Source organism: Patiria miniata, unplaced genomic scaffold, assembly GCF_015706575.1.
Source record: "Patiria miniata isolate m_02_andy unplaced genomic scaffold, ASM1570657v1 HiC_scaffold_27, whole genome shotgun sequence".
Classification (NCBI taxonomy): domain Eukaryota; kingdom Metazoa; phylum Echinodermata; class Asteroidea; order Valvatida; family Asterinidae; genus Patiria; species Patiria miniata.
Genome location: NW_024037066.1, coordinates 4,506,638 through 4,522,393, shown reverse-complemented (window position 1 = coordinate 4,522,393; position 15,756 = coordinate 4,506,638). Strand labels below are relative to the sequence as shown.

The 15,756-nt window shown below is 38.2% G+C and overlaps 1 protein-coding gene across 2 annotated transcripts; it reads right to left on the bottom strand.

Annotated features, from left to right (window-relative positions):
* Positions 1-2,358: 2,358 nt before the first annotated feature.
* LOC119734429 (mitoguardin 2-like) lies at positions 2,359-14,698 on the bottom strand. 2 transcript variants are annotated; one of them, XM_038207927.1, is made up of 13 exons: positions 14,580-14,698; positions 13,520-13,728; positions 12,560-12,820; positions 11,528-11,631; positions 10,262-10,483; positions 9,107-9,243; positions 8,302-8,461; positions 7,823-7,921; positions 7,230-7,364; positions 6,054-6,107; positions 5,110-5,226; positions 4,157-4,322; positions 2,359-3,216 (listed from the first exon to the last, which is right to left on the bottom strand). In XM_038207927.1, exons 2-12 carry the CDS (start codon positions 13,692-13,694, stop codon positions 4,185-4,187), a joined length of 1,602 nt encoding a protein of 533 aa, XP_038063855.1. In that variant the 5' UTR covers positions 13,695-13,728; positions 14,580-14,698; the 3' UTR covers positions 2,359-3,216; positions 4,157-4,184. The 2 variants fall into 2 exon arrangements, with proteins under 2 accessions (XP_038063855.1, XP_038063856.1); XM_038207928.1 differs by lacking the exon at positions 14,580-14,698 and adding an exon at positions 14,478-14,563.
* Between the last annotated feature and the right edge of the window lie 1,058 nt (positions 14,699-15,756).

The following is a 15,756-nucleotide window of genomic DNA, read 5'->3' as shown; positions in this document are numbered from 1 at the left end:
CTTTTAGTTGAAATCTTAAAATGTACCCTAGTTGTAAGAAATATGTGATCAAACAGTGTTTCACTTAATGTATAAAGTTGTTTGTGTTATTTCCAATAGTTTTCAATTGCAGTGTTAGCATTTATCTGGCATTCAACTGTTTGAAAGTATATAAGTAAATAGCCTGATCATATCGACCATTGTGAGCTTACATCTTAGGCCCCCAAAAAGTCTTCGGTTTCTGGTATGGAGCTTGCCCCAAAAGTGGTGCGGCGATGCGGCTGTTTTTTTTTTTTACTTGTTTTTTTCTTACTTGTTTTTTTCTTCCGACTAAATTTAGTTCAAAATGTATGGGAGCCCAGAGAGACCACATTAAGCTTATACTCGATCGTAACCCCATCTAAAAACACGTTAATATTGTGCAGCAGCAGGATTCCAGTCAAACCAGTGAGTTTGACGATTTTGAGACATCATCTTACATTGAAAAAACCTTTTTAATTTTGCCGACGCGCATGGCTACAGCGACGCGCGTGCATACCAGAAACCGGAGCCTTTTTTTTTTTGGCCTTAGCTGAGTCTTTTTGTCAAATGTGGAAAGCAGCTGCTCTTTGCTTTCAGTTTTTACTAATATTTATAGCTTTTAATATTTATTTTTTTTCCCAGTCTTTTTAGAAAGATTCCTAGCTCAGAACTTTTTTTTTACATTGAAAAACTGTTGTTACTTCATCAAATATCAGATCGTTAATGGTAGTTCTATGATAAGTCTTTCATAAGCTGACCAAAAAAAAGGATTTCACTGCTGTATTCCTTTGTTTAGAAAATTGTTAATTTGATAATATTAAAAACTAAAATTGATTTGAATCGTTCTGCGACTGTCAAATTGTTTAGCTTTAAATGCATGTACATTTCAATGCATGTTTTGAAGCATATTATAAACCAAAGCCATTGCTTTAAAGAAGTAAATAGTTGACATAACTTAATTCAGACAAGTAACTATAGTAAAACTAGTTATCCTAGTTGGTAAGTAATTGTACTGCCAAATTTAAAGGCCTTACAAACCGTGGATCAATCAAAACAACCAAAAATAGACTTCTTAGATTATACTATCTATCTATGCACTAAGAAGTACATCATTTTGGTCCAAATGTCTTACATTTATGCTTGTTTCATTAAATGTACACCTACTAAATATATTTGTACAATTTGAAACTGTAGGAATGTATCCTAATGATGCCTTATTATGTTATCTTAAATGACTTCATTGAACTGGACAATAAATGTGTATGGCTGCTGGTCATCACACATACTTTTAGAATATTGTTGAATGGATGTTTTAGTCTGAAGTAATAATCAACCCTTTTTTTTACCAATCAACCCTTTTTTTTTTACCAACTCCCCCCCACTTTCTGGATCCAAATGCAGGAACTTGTATCGCAATTTTGTTATTGGATTCAACAGTACAAGTCTTAATGAGACACAAAAGCCATTAACCTCCGATTTTATAAACTCGCCTTTTGAGAGTGAGGCCCCATATTTCTACTTTTGAACGTTGGTGGCGCTGTCTCAAAGTTGATATTAGGGTGGCAGGTCACATGGTCAAAGCCGCAAAGGACAGGTTGGATCAAACACCTGTGCATTGCTCATGGATTGAATAATGTTAATTACATGTATTTGGATTTTGTTCTCATTGTAAGCAAATTTAGTGAAATATTTTAAACCAAATAAAAAGGCAAAAGGGGGTATTTGGGGATGACTAATCTTTTATTTATCTACCAAACATCTTTGCATCTTTAAAGCTATAGTCCATCATTTGTAATTTGTGCATTTTGTTCGTTTGAAGCAACAAAAGAGTTCAAACTCTAATAAAGGATACTAAGCAACTAACCTGATAAAGTTTCAGCTATAAAGCTTCAGCTGTACATTCCGAGAAAAAACAGCATTCTAAGATCTCAATTTCAAATCAAAAGTTACTGAATCATGTTTGAATTGCAGCTATATGCGACGTCGCGCACTGATCCAACGAATTATAACAACCGCGCGCGCGTGTGCGTCGTTCCAATACTTGCGCGCGCTGTGCTGAATAACAAAACGAACTACTAGTTTAAATTTTCCTACGGTGCTTCTTAAGAATCACCGTTGGAAATGCCTTCTTTCGTTGATTACTTCAAAATTACAGCTTCCCAGAAAGAATAATTTCACAGGGAGTTTAGTTCCCTTACTATCTTTCAACTAAGTATGTTTTTCAACAATAATTACGCCAGTTACTTTTCGGATGGCTGCAAATGATGGACTATAGCTTTAACAATACTAATAATAATACCCAACTGCAAAATGTTCAGCACTGGGGACAAACAAGAACTTAAGACCAACAAACAAAAATCCCATTCAAACATCTTCAAGTGTTTGTGATTGCCTGTAGCAACACATATTTATTATTCAGTCCAAATGCATCTCAAGTTTCTTTGTAAAATCCATTATTACTTCTGATACAAGACTATACATTCATATATGTGGAAATGGTAAAACAAAATTAACCATTTAATAATGAAAGTTCATATTTTTGTGAGGGGAAGCATTTCACAACTGTATTAAGCAATGGCAACAACTTAGCAAGTTGGGGTCAGGTCCTTGGACATACCCCGACTCAAAAGTATAAAATCATGAACATTGCACAAAAACATTGATAAAACATCCTTAACATGAAAGTTCTGAAATAGCAATTTCAAAATTAAGACAAAATTAAGACAAAACACAATCACGCAACCGTCTATGCAACATTACAGTTTGGTTTAAAAATGCTATCTTCCAAAATGTCATGAATACATTTTAATTTATTCCCTAAACAGATTGGCATTTTTAACTACAACCATTACAAATGTAAAACAAACTTTCAGGTGATTATAGGTAATCTTTTTTTTCTGTATGGCAGTTTTTTAATTTCACTATTTCAGAATTATTCACATCATAAAATTGATACTCCAAATCAGAATCAAATAAGGAAAGTTTAAAAGCTGTAGTCGGGAGGTTTATCAGCTGGCATGCAAGAGGAGGATTCTAGTGAAACTGGTACTGGATGAACTTTGGAAAGACATTATCCACTAGAAAGAAATGAGGTCTTGGGCGCACTTGGGAGGACTTCAGGGTAAAACCAGCTAAAACAGAAGAGGGTAGAAGATAGAGCTCTGTAGTCGTATGTTGACAGCTGCGGTTCTCAACAATCTTTGTTGCATAGTGGATCTGATGAGGATTCAAACACAACATAATTATCAACCAAATTGGCAGAAAAGAGAACAAAATTAGATGTCAAAAGCACTTTAACCCTCCTAGTGTGAAGTCAATATTCAGAGCAAAATGTCAAACCCTTTAAAATCCTTCAGGTCCGTTTCAAGTGAAGGGATATGACGTGTTAAAGCAACTGTGTCACACTGAGAGTCACTGAACACACAAAAAAAACAGCACTGTGGAGAGATGAAGCGTGACCAAATCTGCCTGCTTGCCCTGAGCTTAACTGCACAGACAAATTGTGCAGGGATTTGAAGTGTTATCCATACTCCACAGAAGATTGCATCAAATGAATTTGAAAGTGTGGGTGCTAACTCTATGGGGGAAAGTGGTTTTGCGAAACACTTGAAGGCTTGTGAAGTGCAGAGGCCGGGCTACTGAAACAGACTCTTAACTAGCCTGCAGACATTTTCACTAGCCCGAATGTTTTTCTTTTATAGAGTGTCTCATAAACAATGTGCATACATGTAAAACGTGTATCCTGAGACAATCTTGTAATCTAATAATTTAACCCGAGACAATTAATAAAATAAGACACAAATTGATACAGGTTTGCTTTCTGAATTTAATGATTAATTTCTTTCTGTCCTTTCATCTCTGCCGTAGCCCAATCATTTTTGACTTAACAGCCTGGCTACTTAAGGAATAGTTTAACTAGCCTGCCGCTGTTTTGACTAGTATTTGGCTAGCGGGCTACTGCTAAAGTCGAACCCTAGCAGAGGACTAGGATGGTTCAAAGGCTGTCTAATTATTAATTTCAACACATGATTTATTTTTTAATACAGACTCGACGGATGCATTACAGTCGGACATCGGATATGGTGCTGGGTCTGTTTTGTCTGAGCATTTCTCGTGCTCAATGTCACCATGATCATTATGCTTAGTATTTACGTACCATTCCTCAAAATTTGAAGAGCAGTTGGTCACGTGCTGAGTTTCTGCGATGCCACTGTGCTGTAGTGTTTTGCTAGGGACAGAATGTCGTCGGCCAGTTCGGCCACGGTGCCGTATCGACACTTGCGTATGGAGAACATGTCGCGGGCAAACCCCAGCACTTGATCCTTAAAACAAAAAACAAAAAAACGGAAAAGAAAAATGAAAAATAACTGAATGCTTAATGCAAGAAAGAGGTCACACAAAAATGTTAAAATGTATCATGGTCCTCTATTAACGTTGACACTTTTTCCTGTCAGGTTATTTCTGTCGGCACTTTTGAAAGAGTTAAGGAGATTCCTCCTTCAGCATTTACCAAACAACAGTGCTCAACCGTTCATTCCGGGAGGGTTGTTGGTCTGAAACACATGTCTGTGGAAGGGAAGCAGTTTAATTAAAAATGTTGACTAACAATCTGAATTCTGCTAGGGCAGAATATACCAAATATTCAAATATTTGATAATCAACCAAACATTCAAATAGCTTTTTGCTGTATAAAAAACTACACATGTACGCACATGACTATAATGTTCTTGTATAATCGTTGCTGCGCATTAATGTCAGTTGCCACTTTTTGTCGACAGTAACTTCTTTTGTCGATGACAGTTCATTGTTCCAATCCTTTTAACAGGTTAAACCTTTGACGCTTACAAAATGATGTGCCCCATCGCCGCACGCAACTTTTAACCGGCGTGCTTTGCGTGCAACTTTTGACAGGTGCGACGTGCAGTAGCAGCTGCATGTGTAAACTTGACCGCCGACTTTTGAATATTCTGTCGAACACAGTTTCAAATAATCGAATACTAAACTATTCAAAAATGGACAGCCTAGATTCTGAGCACATATTGTAAGGCAATTGTCATGCAAAGGGAATTTTGAGACCCTCCATTAAGGTGGATACAAATTAAGCCTTACCTTAAAGAACTCCATGAGATGTTTAAGGTGATGATCCGACCCCAGGAATCCCCATGCCAGCGCTGGAGTCACGTGGTAGGAGATCTGATACACCTTGGACAGGAAACCCTTGGGATTCTAAAACCAACGAGAAAACAGGGCAATGTTTACTCTTTAAAAATACAGTTTTAATGAAGATTACATGATAGGAGGCTTAACAGTTTAAAGGGTCCCCAAGATGAATGTTTCTTAGGAACACATTTTGTGCCACTGTCTACTCCTCTTAAATTAAATGTATGAAAACTATTAGACATCCCTTTTTGGTTAATTTTATTGAAAAGTGCACGTCTTTAAACATTAAAATTTTCCATGCTTTTCCGGACAACCGAGGGTGCTGTTGCTGTGATGTCATTTCAGGAAGACACTGTTCACTTTTTGGGTTTTTATGTTCAAGTTATGAATCCGCACAAATTTGTTCAAGTTATGAATCCCACACATTTGTGAGAAAAGTTTGCTCATTGGCTTACTGCCAAATGTACTGACACAACCAATCACCAAAAAAAAGAAAATTCTCGACAGCAAAATAAAATATCACACTTTTGCTCATGAATATAGAAATTTGCATCAGCATAAAAACTAACAAGTTACCAAAATATCCTTGAAAATGGCAAAACGAAAATTGAATACAAGGTTTAATGGGACACAAAGGTGCTTTTCAAGGACTGCATTAAACCATTACATTGCATGAGCCCTTCAAATTTTATTTCAATATTCAACAACTTCCAAGTTATCCTAGTCAACCCAACTTTGCTACATTTTCCGTCTATATAATATTCAAGACCATTAATTGTCCCAAAGTCAACAACTTTTGGGTGACATATGAGAACTTTTCTGTTAACTAATTAGCTACTGTCCATCATTTTTTGATACAAAACCAAATTATTTTGACCCAGATTGAAACATACATGGAGCATTCTTCGCTTTGCTGCTAAGACGGACCAGACAGCTGTGGATATTGCCTGCAAACAATAGAAACAATGGATACAAACACAATTCATTAATTGCTTGCTTGAAGTCACTAGGCCAAGTGTGTGAAATCACTCTGTTTGCAAGGAAAAGTCTGGAACTCACGCATTAGATGTTCATTTGATGGGATCTGAAATTATACGAATTATTGTGTAAATATCAGATACAGTAAACTCTTGTTAAATCAGATCTCAAGGGAATAGATGACAACTTTGAGGTATCCGGAGCTGGAGTGAAGCAAAGTTCCTGATTTTTCTAGAGTCATGTCATGTAGGGTGTAGGCTACATGTATGTACATGAATGGCTTTCACCGTAACTCACTATGAAATGGACAATTTTTTGACATAATATCCTCCTTTTTGTTTTTCATTCTAATTGTTTATTTTTTTAGTCACAAAGCATCATTTTACTCACATTTCATATTGTTCTTACCTAAAACATGACAATAAACCACAAACTGTGTAACTGCATTGAGCAAATCTTTATTTCGTGTCCTTTGCTAATATCGATATCGATGCACCATGCTCAGGTTTTCCGATGTGCAGCACGGTACAGTCACAGCGATTGGACTGCCGACGTGTGAACATTTGGGCCAGCGGTAGTAATCAGGTTACATCGAAATCCAGGATTTGTTGGGGTTATGGGCTGGAGTCCGATCACAATACAGCGTGCACGCTGCCTCTGCACGTGACAAGACGAAGTACGCTGAGCAGTAATGACTAATGAAAACAAGTTTCGCGATGTTTTTTACGCTTCATTGTGACTGATTTGGCAGCGTTTTCTATGGACTGGCTGAACAAAAGTTTGAGATAAACGGAGGTACCGGTACGGGTATATCGAGAAACGGGGGCATTCATGCACATAATATTCTATTCTCGTGACGGGGAATGGAGTATCTCTTCGAGATAATCAGCGTTTCGAGTTATCCGAATTTGAGATTGACGAGAGTTTACTGAATTTTGTACCAAAGAAAGAGAGGTGCAAAATTATTCAAGATTCGCAGTGTATAAAATCTATCCTGGTCTCAACTTCTGGTTTTTCAATAGTTTGCAAGTTTGGCTTTTGTTTCAGACATCTAGTTCACGTTACGAGGGGTCTACGTTTATCAGTCTCACCGATTCCTTGACTCTGTTTGACAGCCACCTGTTCTGGGTGACGCACGTGATGGACATCGGAGGATCCTCAAGATCATCAAATGCATCCAAGAGGAGGAAATCTAAGACAATGTCATAGAAGGACAAGAAACGGACCTGCAATGAAAAAAAAAAAAATTTCCTTGCTCAACTTTAAAAAAAATTGTTATAATTCACCTAGTCAGTTTCCCTTTGTGGTTCATTTGGAATTTTTTTTTTAAATAAAGTACAATTCCTATATGAAAACTTGACAATTTCAAAAACTGCTAGCAAACAATGCAAGGGTGGATCCAGAACACAATTTTTTTGGGGGCAAAACAAATTTTGGTCCCCCAAAACATGGGTCCAAAAAATTACGGCGAGGGGTTCTGGGCCCGCTTAAAGGCCCCGAAAATTGTCTGGATTCTAGATGCTCTGTGGTGCGATCTGAGGCAATTTCTGCCCTCTTTAACCAAATTTGCTTGAGGAAAAGATGGTGGTTCGTTTTTTTTTGGGGGGGGGGGGCATGGCCCCTGTGCCCCCCCCCCCCCCCGATCCGCCCTTGAAACAATGAAAGTTCCAAGATTGTTTGGTACCTTTCTTGCTCTTAACTCCTTCTCGATTTCCTTGTGGTTCTGCGGATCTCGGACATAGGTCATCATCTCATCAAACGCTTCACCGAATACTTCTGAATCCTGCCACACATTTGTCCAAACAAAATTAGCAATCAGCAAAAAACGTTCAACTGAAACACTAAAGAACAAACAATGTATAGACTTTCTGGAAAGAATAGAGGATTTTCCCAATACATAACAGGGATGTAAGTCCTGCGCTGGGCGACTTTTGAGACGTTGATGGACTTATGAAGTATGGACTTATGAAGACTTGTGACGGACTTGTGATGGACTTGTGATTGACTTAATTACAACAATGATTCCCTCAATGCATGGTTAAGCTCACAATTGGTAAAATTTTTTAAAAACCTAAAGGCGTTACATAACCCAAAGCCAAGAAAATAAGGTCAAAATAATCTTTGCACTTGAGGTTTCAAGACGGAAAGAGAAGCTCAACTCACGTAATTTGCCTTGAGCAGAAGATCGGCTATCAACTGTTTGCCCATCATGACGAACCAATCAAAGACGCTCTGGTCCTCTAGGAGTACTGCCATGGCAACGCGTACACAGTGCAGCTTGGCTAGGAAGTCTTCATCACTACGGCAACGCAGCATCTTAGTCCTGATGAGGAAAGCAGGAGGACCAAAATGACAGGTGACTAAACTTATGAATTTAGTTATGGGAAGCATTCGCAATGGGACAGCATATATTTATATCTTTCAGGTAATGAAACCAAGGATTCCTCAAAAGCGTCCTAGGCACTGTAGCTCGCAAGCCTGAAGAAACCTGTGGAGAGGAGCCAATGAGAAGCAATGACAGTTTTAGAAGTGGGAGGAAAACCCCAGAAGAATATTCTGGGGGAAACCCCACGGAATCAGGTGGGGACTGAAAACCCAATCCACATTTTGACCAGGGCAAGAATCGAACCCGGGCCATAGAGGTGGAAAGCGATAAAAGTAACCACTGCACCAACCCAACTCCCTAAATGTAATATCAGGGCTTGGTAGATTTTGTTACTAGTAAACAAATCAATCAAAATGGTAATCCAACGCAAAGTTAAAAAAGAAAAAGGAATCGAAATGAAGCCTGTTCTCATTTGTTTCATGTCACAATGTTGTAAGTTGTTCAAAATATTCACTGAAGATTGTATTCTTGTGTAGTATATGGCAGCTGCATGCCTATATTTAATAGTCTTGTAGTACTGAGAAAAAAAAATATACAATAAAACTGACCAATCAAAATTGGCAAATAGCTAGGAGTCCATACCTTATCCTTCGACACTCTACTGCTCCTTCTCTGACTGCTAATAGAGCATTCTCATACATCTCATTGCTCCTGAGTCTGGATTTGCTGCTAGTCGATGCTAAGTCTGACGAAGTACTCTGCTGGTCTAATTCTTCTTCCTGTGGAAATTCAACAGCAAAATAACAGAGATCAAGACATGTGTCACAAATTACATGAATTGGGTGGAAGGGACCACATTTTAGAGTTGTAGCAAAGTCCTCAAAAGTAAACACACGTGAATCACAAGTCACTGAGTCTCAAGTCAAGAGACATTCTAATCTATTCAAATGGACTGTGATATAAGCATTCTTTTATCACCGTCCATCCCCTGTTACTAATAATTTGCCTTGTGACTGGCTTATGATTTGACCTGTGTTGGACTGTGATTTGTCTTATGAATACTTTGTAATGGGTTTGTGACTGACTTGTGATTTGAATTTCAACCAACCTGTGATTGGCTTATGATTTACTTGTGTCGGACTGTGATTTGTCTTATGATAACTTTGTGATGGGCTTGTGACTGACTTGTGATTTGACTTTCAACCGACTTGTGACTGGCTTATGATGTGACTTGTGTTGGACTGTGATTTGTCTTATGATTATTTTGTGATGGACTTACGATTAACTTGTGACTGACTTGTGATTTGACTCTCAACCGACTTGTGATTTGACTCTCAACCGACTTGTGATTGGCTTATGATGTGACTTGTGTTGGACTGTGAGTTGTCTTATGATTATTTTGTGATGGACTTATGATTAACTTGTGACTGACTTGTGATTTGACTTTCAACTGACTTGTGATTGGCTTATGATTTTACTTGTGTCGGACTGTGATTTGTCTTATGAATACTTTGTGATAGGCTCGTAAATGACTTGTGACTCAGGCTGACTTGTGATTTTAATTTTAACCGACTTGTGATTGGCTTATGATTTGACTCGTGTTAGACTGTGATTTGTCTTATGAATACTTTGTGATGGACTTTTAATACGATTAACTTTTGACTGAATTGTGATGTGACTTTCAACTGACCTGTGATTGGCTTGCGACAGACTGTGATTTGACTGATGATGGACAAGTGACTGAACCGACTACAACTCTTTGTTTCAGATCCCTTCACTTTAACTTATCCAGATTACCTCTGTTGCCGAGACGAATGAATCCGTTGATGAGGAAGACTCCTCGTCTGCTTCTCTCTGTCTCCTCATTGTCGTAATCTCCTCTGCGATGTCTCTCATCTCGGACGGGGTGAAGGCCAGATTGGGCACGCTCAGGGCCACATCCTCGCATTCCTCCTGGAGATGATACGCGCTGGATAGGAGCCTCTCCAAGGAACGGGTCAACTCGGATTTGCTGCTCTCCTAAAAAAAAGAAGGAAAAAAAACTGGGTCAAATTTCATGGAAATTCTAAGCAAAGAAATTTGCTAAGTACCGAAAATAGTTGCTTAGCAAAAACGGGTTACCAGTGAAAATGTCATTTAATGTCTGCTGCTTGTCACTGGTTCCCGGCCCTTTTTTTTGGCTTAGCGTTATTTTCTGCTAACAACTCCAAGAAATTGGGCACTGTTGGTTTCCTGAAAAAAAAAATAAAACACCTCAGACAGAATAAGCCTTTTCGCAATTCCAACTGTGCCTGCGTGAGATCCGCTTGACGACCAGTTTCAAGAGATAAACAAAGCAGATGAATGCACATAAGTCTATGGGGGAGTGGTAACGGATTTCGCATTTTGCAATTTTTCATCTTGTAAAACAGAAGATGGAAAGTTTTGTTCGCACAAAAGTTGGAGCATGCAAAACATCTTCAACCATGGTGCCGTTAAAAAAAAATCCAAATATTTTGTTTGATTTCCTTGGTACCCCGCTATGATTTTGCATGCGAACTGTGTATCTCTAGAGAACAAAAGTTTCCAACTTCTTTCTAGATGAAAAATTACAAAATGCGGATTTGGTTACCACGTCCCCCATAGACTTGGGCGCATTCATCTGCTTTGTTTATCTCTCGCAACTGGTCGCCAAGCAAATCTCGCACATGCGCAATTGGAATTGCAAAAAGGCTTATTGGGAAGTGTGTTGCCACGATCATATTACTTCACACTATCTTGGCATCAAAGCTGAAATAGTTTGGCCAGCATTTATCAGTGCAAGCACAATCGCCCTTTGCTTGTAGTTGACTAACTTCTGGTGAACATGAAAAGAGAGGATAGGACTGGAGTAAGCGTAAAAGTATGAGACTCATAGGCAATGCTCAAAAGTTCAAGCGAATTCAGCTGTGATAATGCCAGTTTCATTACAAAATCTCAACTCTATCTAGGCAAGATTTGTAACTTTGAAAAAGTCCAACTGGAAGAACACACGAATGTAAGTATTAATTTTTTTAAAGGAGAATACTTATATTCTCTCCTTACCCTGCTGTTTTCATCTCTACTGTCTTCTTCTTCGATGTCTTGAACGAATCGAATATCCACAGCCTCCTCCCAGTAAGACACGGCATTGTCAAAAGCCTCCATTCCTACACAAATATAATAATCAAAGAGTTGATTTCCAAAAAAACAAAATTTGATTTCATAAGGCTACATGCATCAGTGTTGCCATCGAGTCCACTGAATCCAAGATCTGAGTCCTTCCAATCTGAAAGTTCCAGACGGAGTCTTGAAATCTGAATCCAAGTCTGAGTCTGCAATAACGTGGGCTTGAGTCAAGACACGTGTCCCACAACCATTGATGCAAACAGTTTTTAATAAATGAAACAAATAAATAAAGATTATAACATAAAATAAAATACCATCACATTCCTAATTTGTGACATTAACGACAAAATAAACAGCGACACTTTTTTTCTTAAATTGGCCAAAACTCGGTTGTTTTTCCAATTGGCCTTACGCACAAGTTGGCCATTTTGGTCGAGTTCCCTGAGTGTATTTCAATAATTTTTAACAGTTGAATGGGATGGCGCCAGACTATTTATGCAGGCATAATGCAGCCCTATTTTAATGTCATTTTTTAAATCTGGCTTTTAACATCAGGGAATGTTTAATTACATATTTTAGATTATTCATTGAAGCAGACTGGAATTAATTAGTAATTTACTTGCTTTTATTTCTCTTCGCAAGTTCCAAAAATTCATATTTTACCCCACTTTCTATTCAATATGGCCGACTCGTGCATAAGGCCCATTAGAAGGATTTTTTCCTGTGTTGAAAAGCCTCTGAAATAAACTTGTCAAATAGGTATCAAGATTTGTCATGTGTTATTTTGGAAGCTGTGAAAAAGAGGGTTGCTTGGGTGTTCATTTTTTGGGGGGGGGGGGCACCCTGCTCTTCCAGTGCAGAGAACCATTTGCTGAAAGTTGGCATCACGCGACCACAAATCCAAGTTGTAAACAAATGTCACATGGTCTGTACATGTAGAAATTAGCAGGAAAAAAAGAGACCCCTTACCCAGCTGGAACAACCTCTGTGCAGACAACGGTACATTTGTCGGCGTTCTCTCTCCGCTCTTGATGGACGCAGTGTCGCTCAGCAGTGAATTGACCGACCCACAGAGGCTGTCGTTGATGCTGGAGTGGGAGGTCCTTGAAGCTATAGCGGAGATGATGGATCGTCGAGACGTGGAACGAGACAGACGGGATAACCGGGCGAAACCTTTGGGTGATTCTGACTGCGCCGTGATGAGCGCCCTTCGACTTGTCTGCGCCAATGCTGAGATTATGAAAAATAAATGGATGAGCATTGTTTTTCTGGATGAAACATGTTCTATTTCAAGTTTCCGAAATATCGCAGGTCTTTTATTAGTAGTGGCTATCGTTAATACAAGTAACGCGATTTGTAACTGCTATCGTTACGGCACTGCAAAAACACCATTGCGAATCTATATAACATTTATAACTGCCCTTCTAACCAGAGCGCCTAAGTAGCTCGATTGGTTAAATGCTCAACCACCATTGCCAAAATTGTTTTCTTTTTCCTTCTTTTTTTTTTGCTTCTTTTATTAGTTTCATTTACTTTTATGTTTTTAATCAAATACTACTTTTTATTGACGTTGATTTCATTTTCTTCTTCGTAATCTGTGGCTTTGAAGGATTTTTTTTGTAAAAGGGAAATAAAGTCTGAGAATCATTTGGTCGATATTCTGGTTCCAGGAGTCAAAGATCCTGATGTTGAATATTGTTAGTTCAGGGAACCAGACGGTCGATTGCCGTTACAATAGCCACTGCCTTTGTTATTTACCTGGACTTAAAGATCAGAATGTGTGTGGAAACATTTCAATTTGGTTGTCAAGGCAATACAGGACACAGATTCTCAGTCTCAATCAAATTCAACGGCCAAAAAGCCTAAATTTGTGGGTGAAGGTTTAAACCAGAAGTCCTAAGCCACAGGAATTTGCTTTGTTTCACTTACGTCCATTTGTACTGATTGTGACATGGTGGTTACTCGAAGCTACTGCTTTTGGTTCTCGTATCCGTTGTCGCTGGCCACGCCTTCGTCGCTTGAAGTAACTGGTGGCTAATATGAGCCCAGCCATGGCTGAAATGCTGGCCAGGAGGAGCACTTTGGTCTTGGTGCTTAGTGGCATGGTTCCAAGATGGGCAGCAACTGAAGTTCAAAAACTGGAATAGTAAAAAAAACCTTCAACTCAATAACTTTCCAAGTGTATACACGTAGCAGGAAAAATATGAATTACCAACATGACCAAATTAGGCCTACCCTCTCTGCATGGATTCAGCTTTGTACAAAGCAAGTCTAAGTGTGCTTACATAAAGCATGATTTTAATTTAGGGGCCTACACAATATAAAATATACAACACTTAAAAAAGAGTTTTGGAAAGAATGTATTAGGCCTATCCCAACACCACTTCAGCGATTGTGTACAAAGTGTATGGTCTATGGAGAGTCAATAACATTTTTAATTTAAAGTATTTCCAAACACAATTAATTGGAAATTTTTTCAGTCCCAGATTCATGTCTCTTTTCAACATGTTTCAATATTTTGCAATGACTGACCCATTGAGTTGATATGCATGATTATGATATGAAGAAAAAAAGGGCATCAGGTTGCAACATTCTTTCAAATTTTAAAGGAATAAAATAATTAAAGGTGTGAATTTTAAATTTTTAGAGCTCATTTTGATTCCCATGGATGTTCATGAAGTAGGCCTAAGGCCAAAAGAGGTTTGCGCTATAAATAACACTAACACTAGCCTACCCTACGAAATGACCATTTTTTGTGCAAAAAAAAAAAAAAAAACCAGACTATTTTTCCTTCCAGCCTCGCTTGGTTACATTGATTTGAATGGGAAAAAATGTCACGAATTAGTTGCAGTTAAAGTTGTGGGTTGCGGCTATATCATCTTCCTACTGAGTACTAGCACAGGCCTCCTTCCACCGTTGCTGATAAAACTTTTTCATTTCGTGTAAACTGCATTCTAATTTTTTAAAAGGGAAATCGCCAATTACTCACCAAAAGCCCCAAAACACACCCAAAAAAATCCAACTTTTAAGAACACAGATTGCTGATTGGATAATGGCGCGCGTGCGTTCTCGCTACAGAAACAGCGCCCTCAATGGCAAGAAGCAAAATGATACCCGCATAAAACGGATAAAACGTAGTTATGGCATAAACTTTCACCAATTTATTCAAGATCCGAAGTCGTTTTTCTTTAGTCATACCAGCACACTATCATCAATTTGATTAAGACTGAAACATTCAGGGTGTTTCCACATATGAAAAACAATAATAAGCAAACATTGATTTGTAGTAAATTATGTTTGGTTAAGGTGGTGTGGCAAATGGTATTTTCTTTGAGCAGTTCAAGTTTGTTTTATAACTGTTTCACAAACACATTTCACAAACACAAATATTTGAAGTCAATACCGGAAATGGAACAAAAACAGATGTCTTAAAAATGATTTTATTTAATTATAACGGAGGTAAACATTCATAAGTTTAGTCAACATCGGTCAGTATATTCTTTTTCTTCTTTTTTTTTCGCTTGAAATTTTAAATGCGGGTAGTTTTCTAGCAAGCACTGTAAACATTTGTTTCACTGAATTGGTCAGGTCTATATATATAGTCTATTTATTGGGCAGGTTTGTTCAGCATTATGGGTTTTTTTCTCACAGAATTTGGTCCATGTTGTTCTTGTGAGGTTGAAAGGTTTCTTAGTGAATTGTATTCTTAGGTTAGCAGGAGGTCGTGGGTTCGAGTCCCACTCGAGTGATTTTTTTTCCAACTTTCACTAGGGACGTAACACACTGAGTATACAGTGTTTATACACGTCAGTGAAAGGCAAAAACCTAATATTGATTCTTAAGCTAGAATGAGTAAGATTTGAGGCTTTGCATGGTGGAGATACTAAATAATGCAAGGTTTGCGGAAACACCATGTGCGAATTATTTCTCAACTAAGAGAGTTTATACATCTTTTCAGAACCATTCTCTTAGTTGAGAAATAATTCGCACATGGTGATTCCGCAAACCTTTCATTATTTACTCAGAATGCCTAACTCTATTGTTGTTTTTCAAACACTGATTTATCATTGTGGGCGGCCATCCTAGGGATGTCCCCCGGGCCCTGCCTCCCCCAATATATTTTAGGAGGGGCGCCAATGGTACTGTCAGTAAAGTTCATGTAGTAG

Excerpts from the sequence above, each read along its gene's own strand:
- LOC119734429 (XM_038207927.1), bottom strand. The coding sequence starts at position 13,694 with ATGCCACTAAGCACCAAGACCAAAGTGCTCCTCCTGGCCAGCATTTCA. Across the intron at positions 10,484-11,527 it reads GTAGAGATGAAAACAGCAGG|GAGAGCAGCAAATCCGAGTT; the intron begins GTAAGGAGAGAA and ends TCTTTTTTTTAG. Across the intron at positions 4,323-5,109 it reads ATCTCATGGAGTTCTTTAAG|GATCAAGTGCTGGGGTTTGC; the intron begins GTAAGGCTTAAT and ends TTTTGTTTTAAG.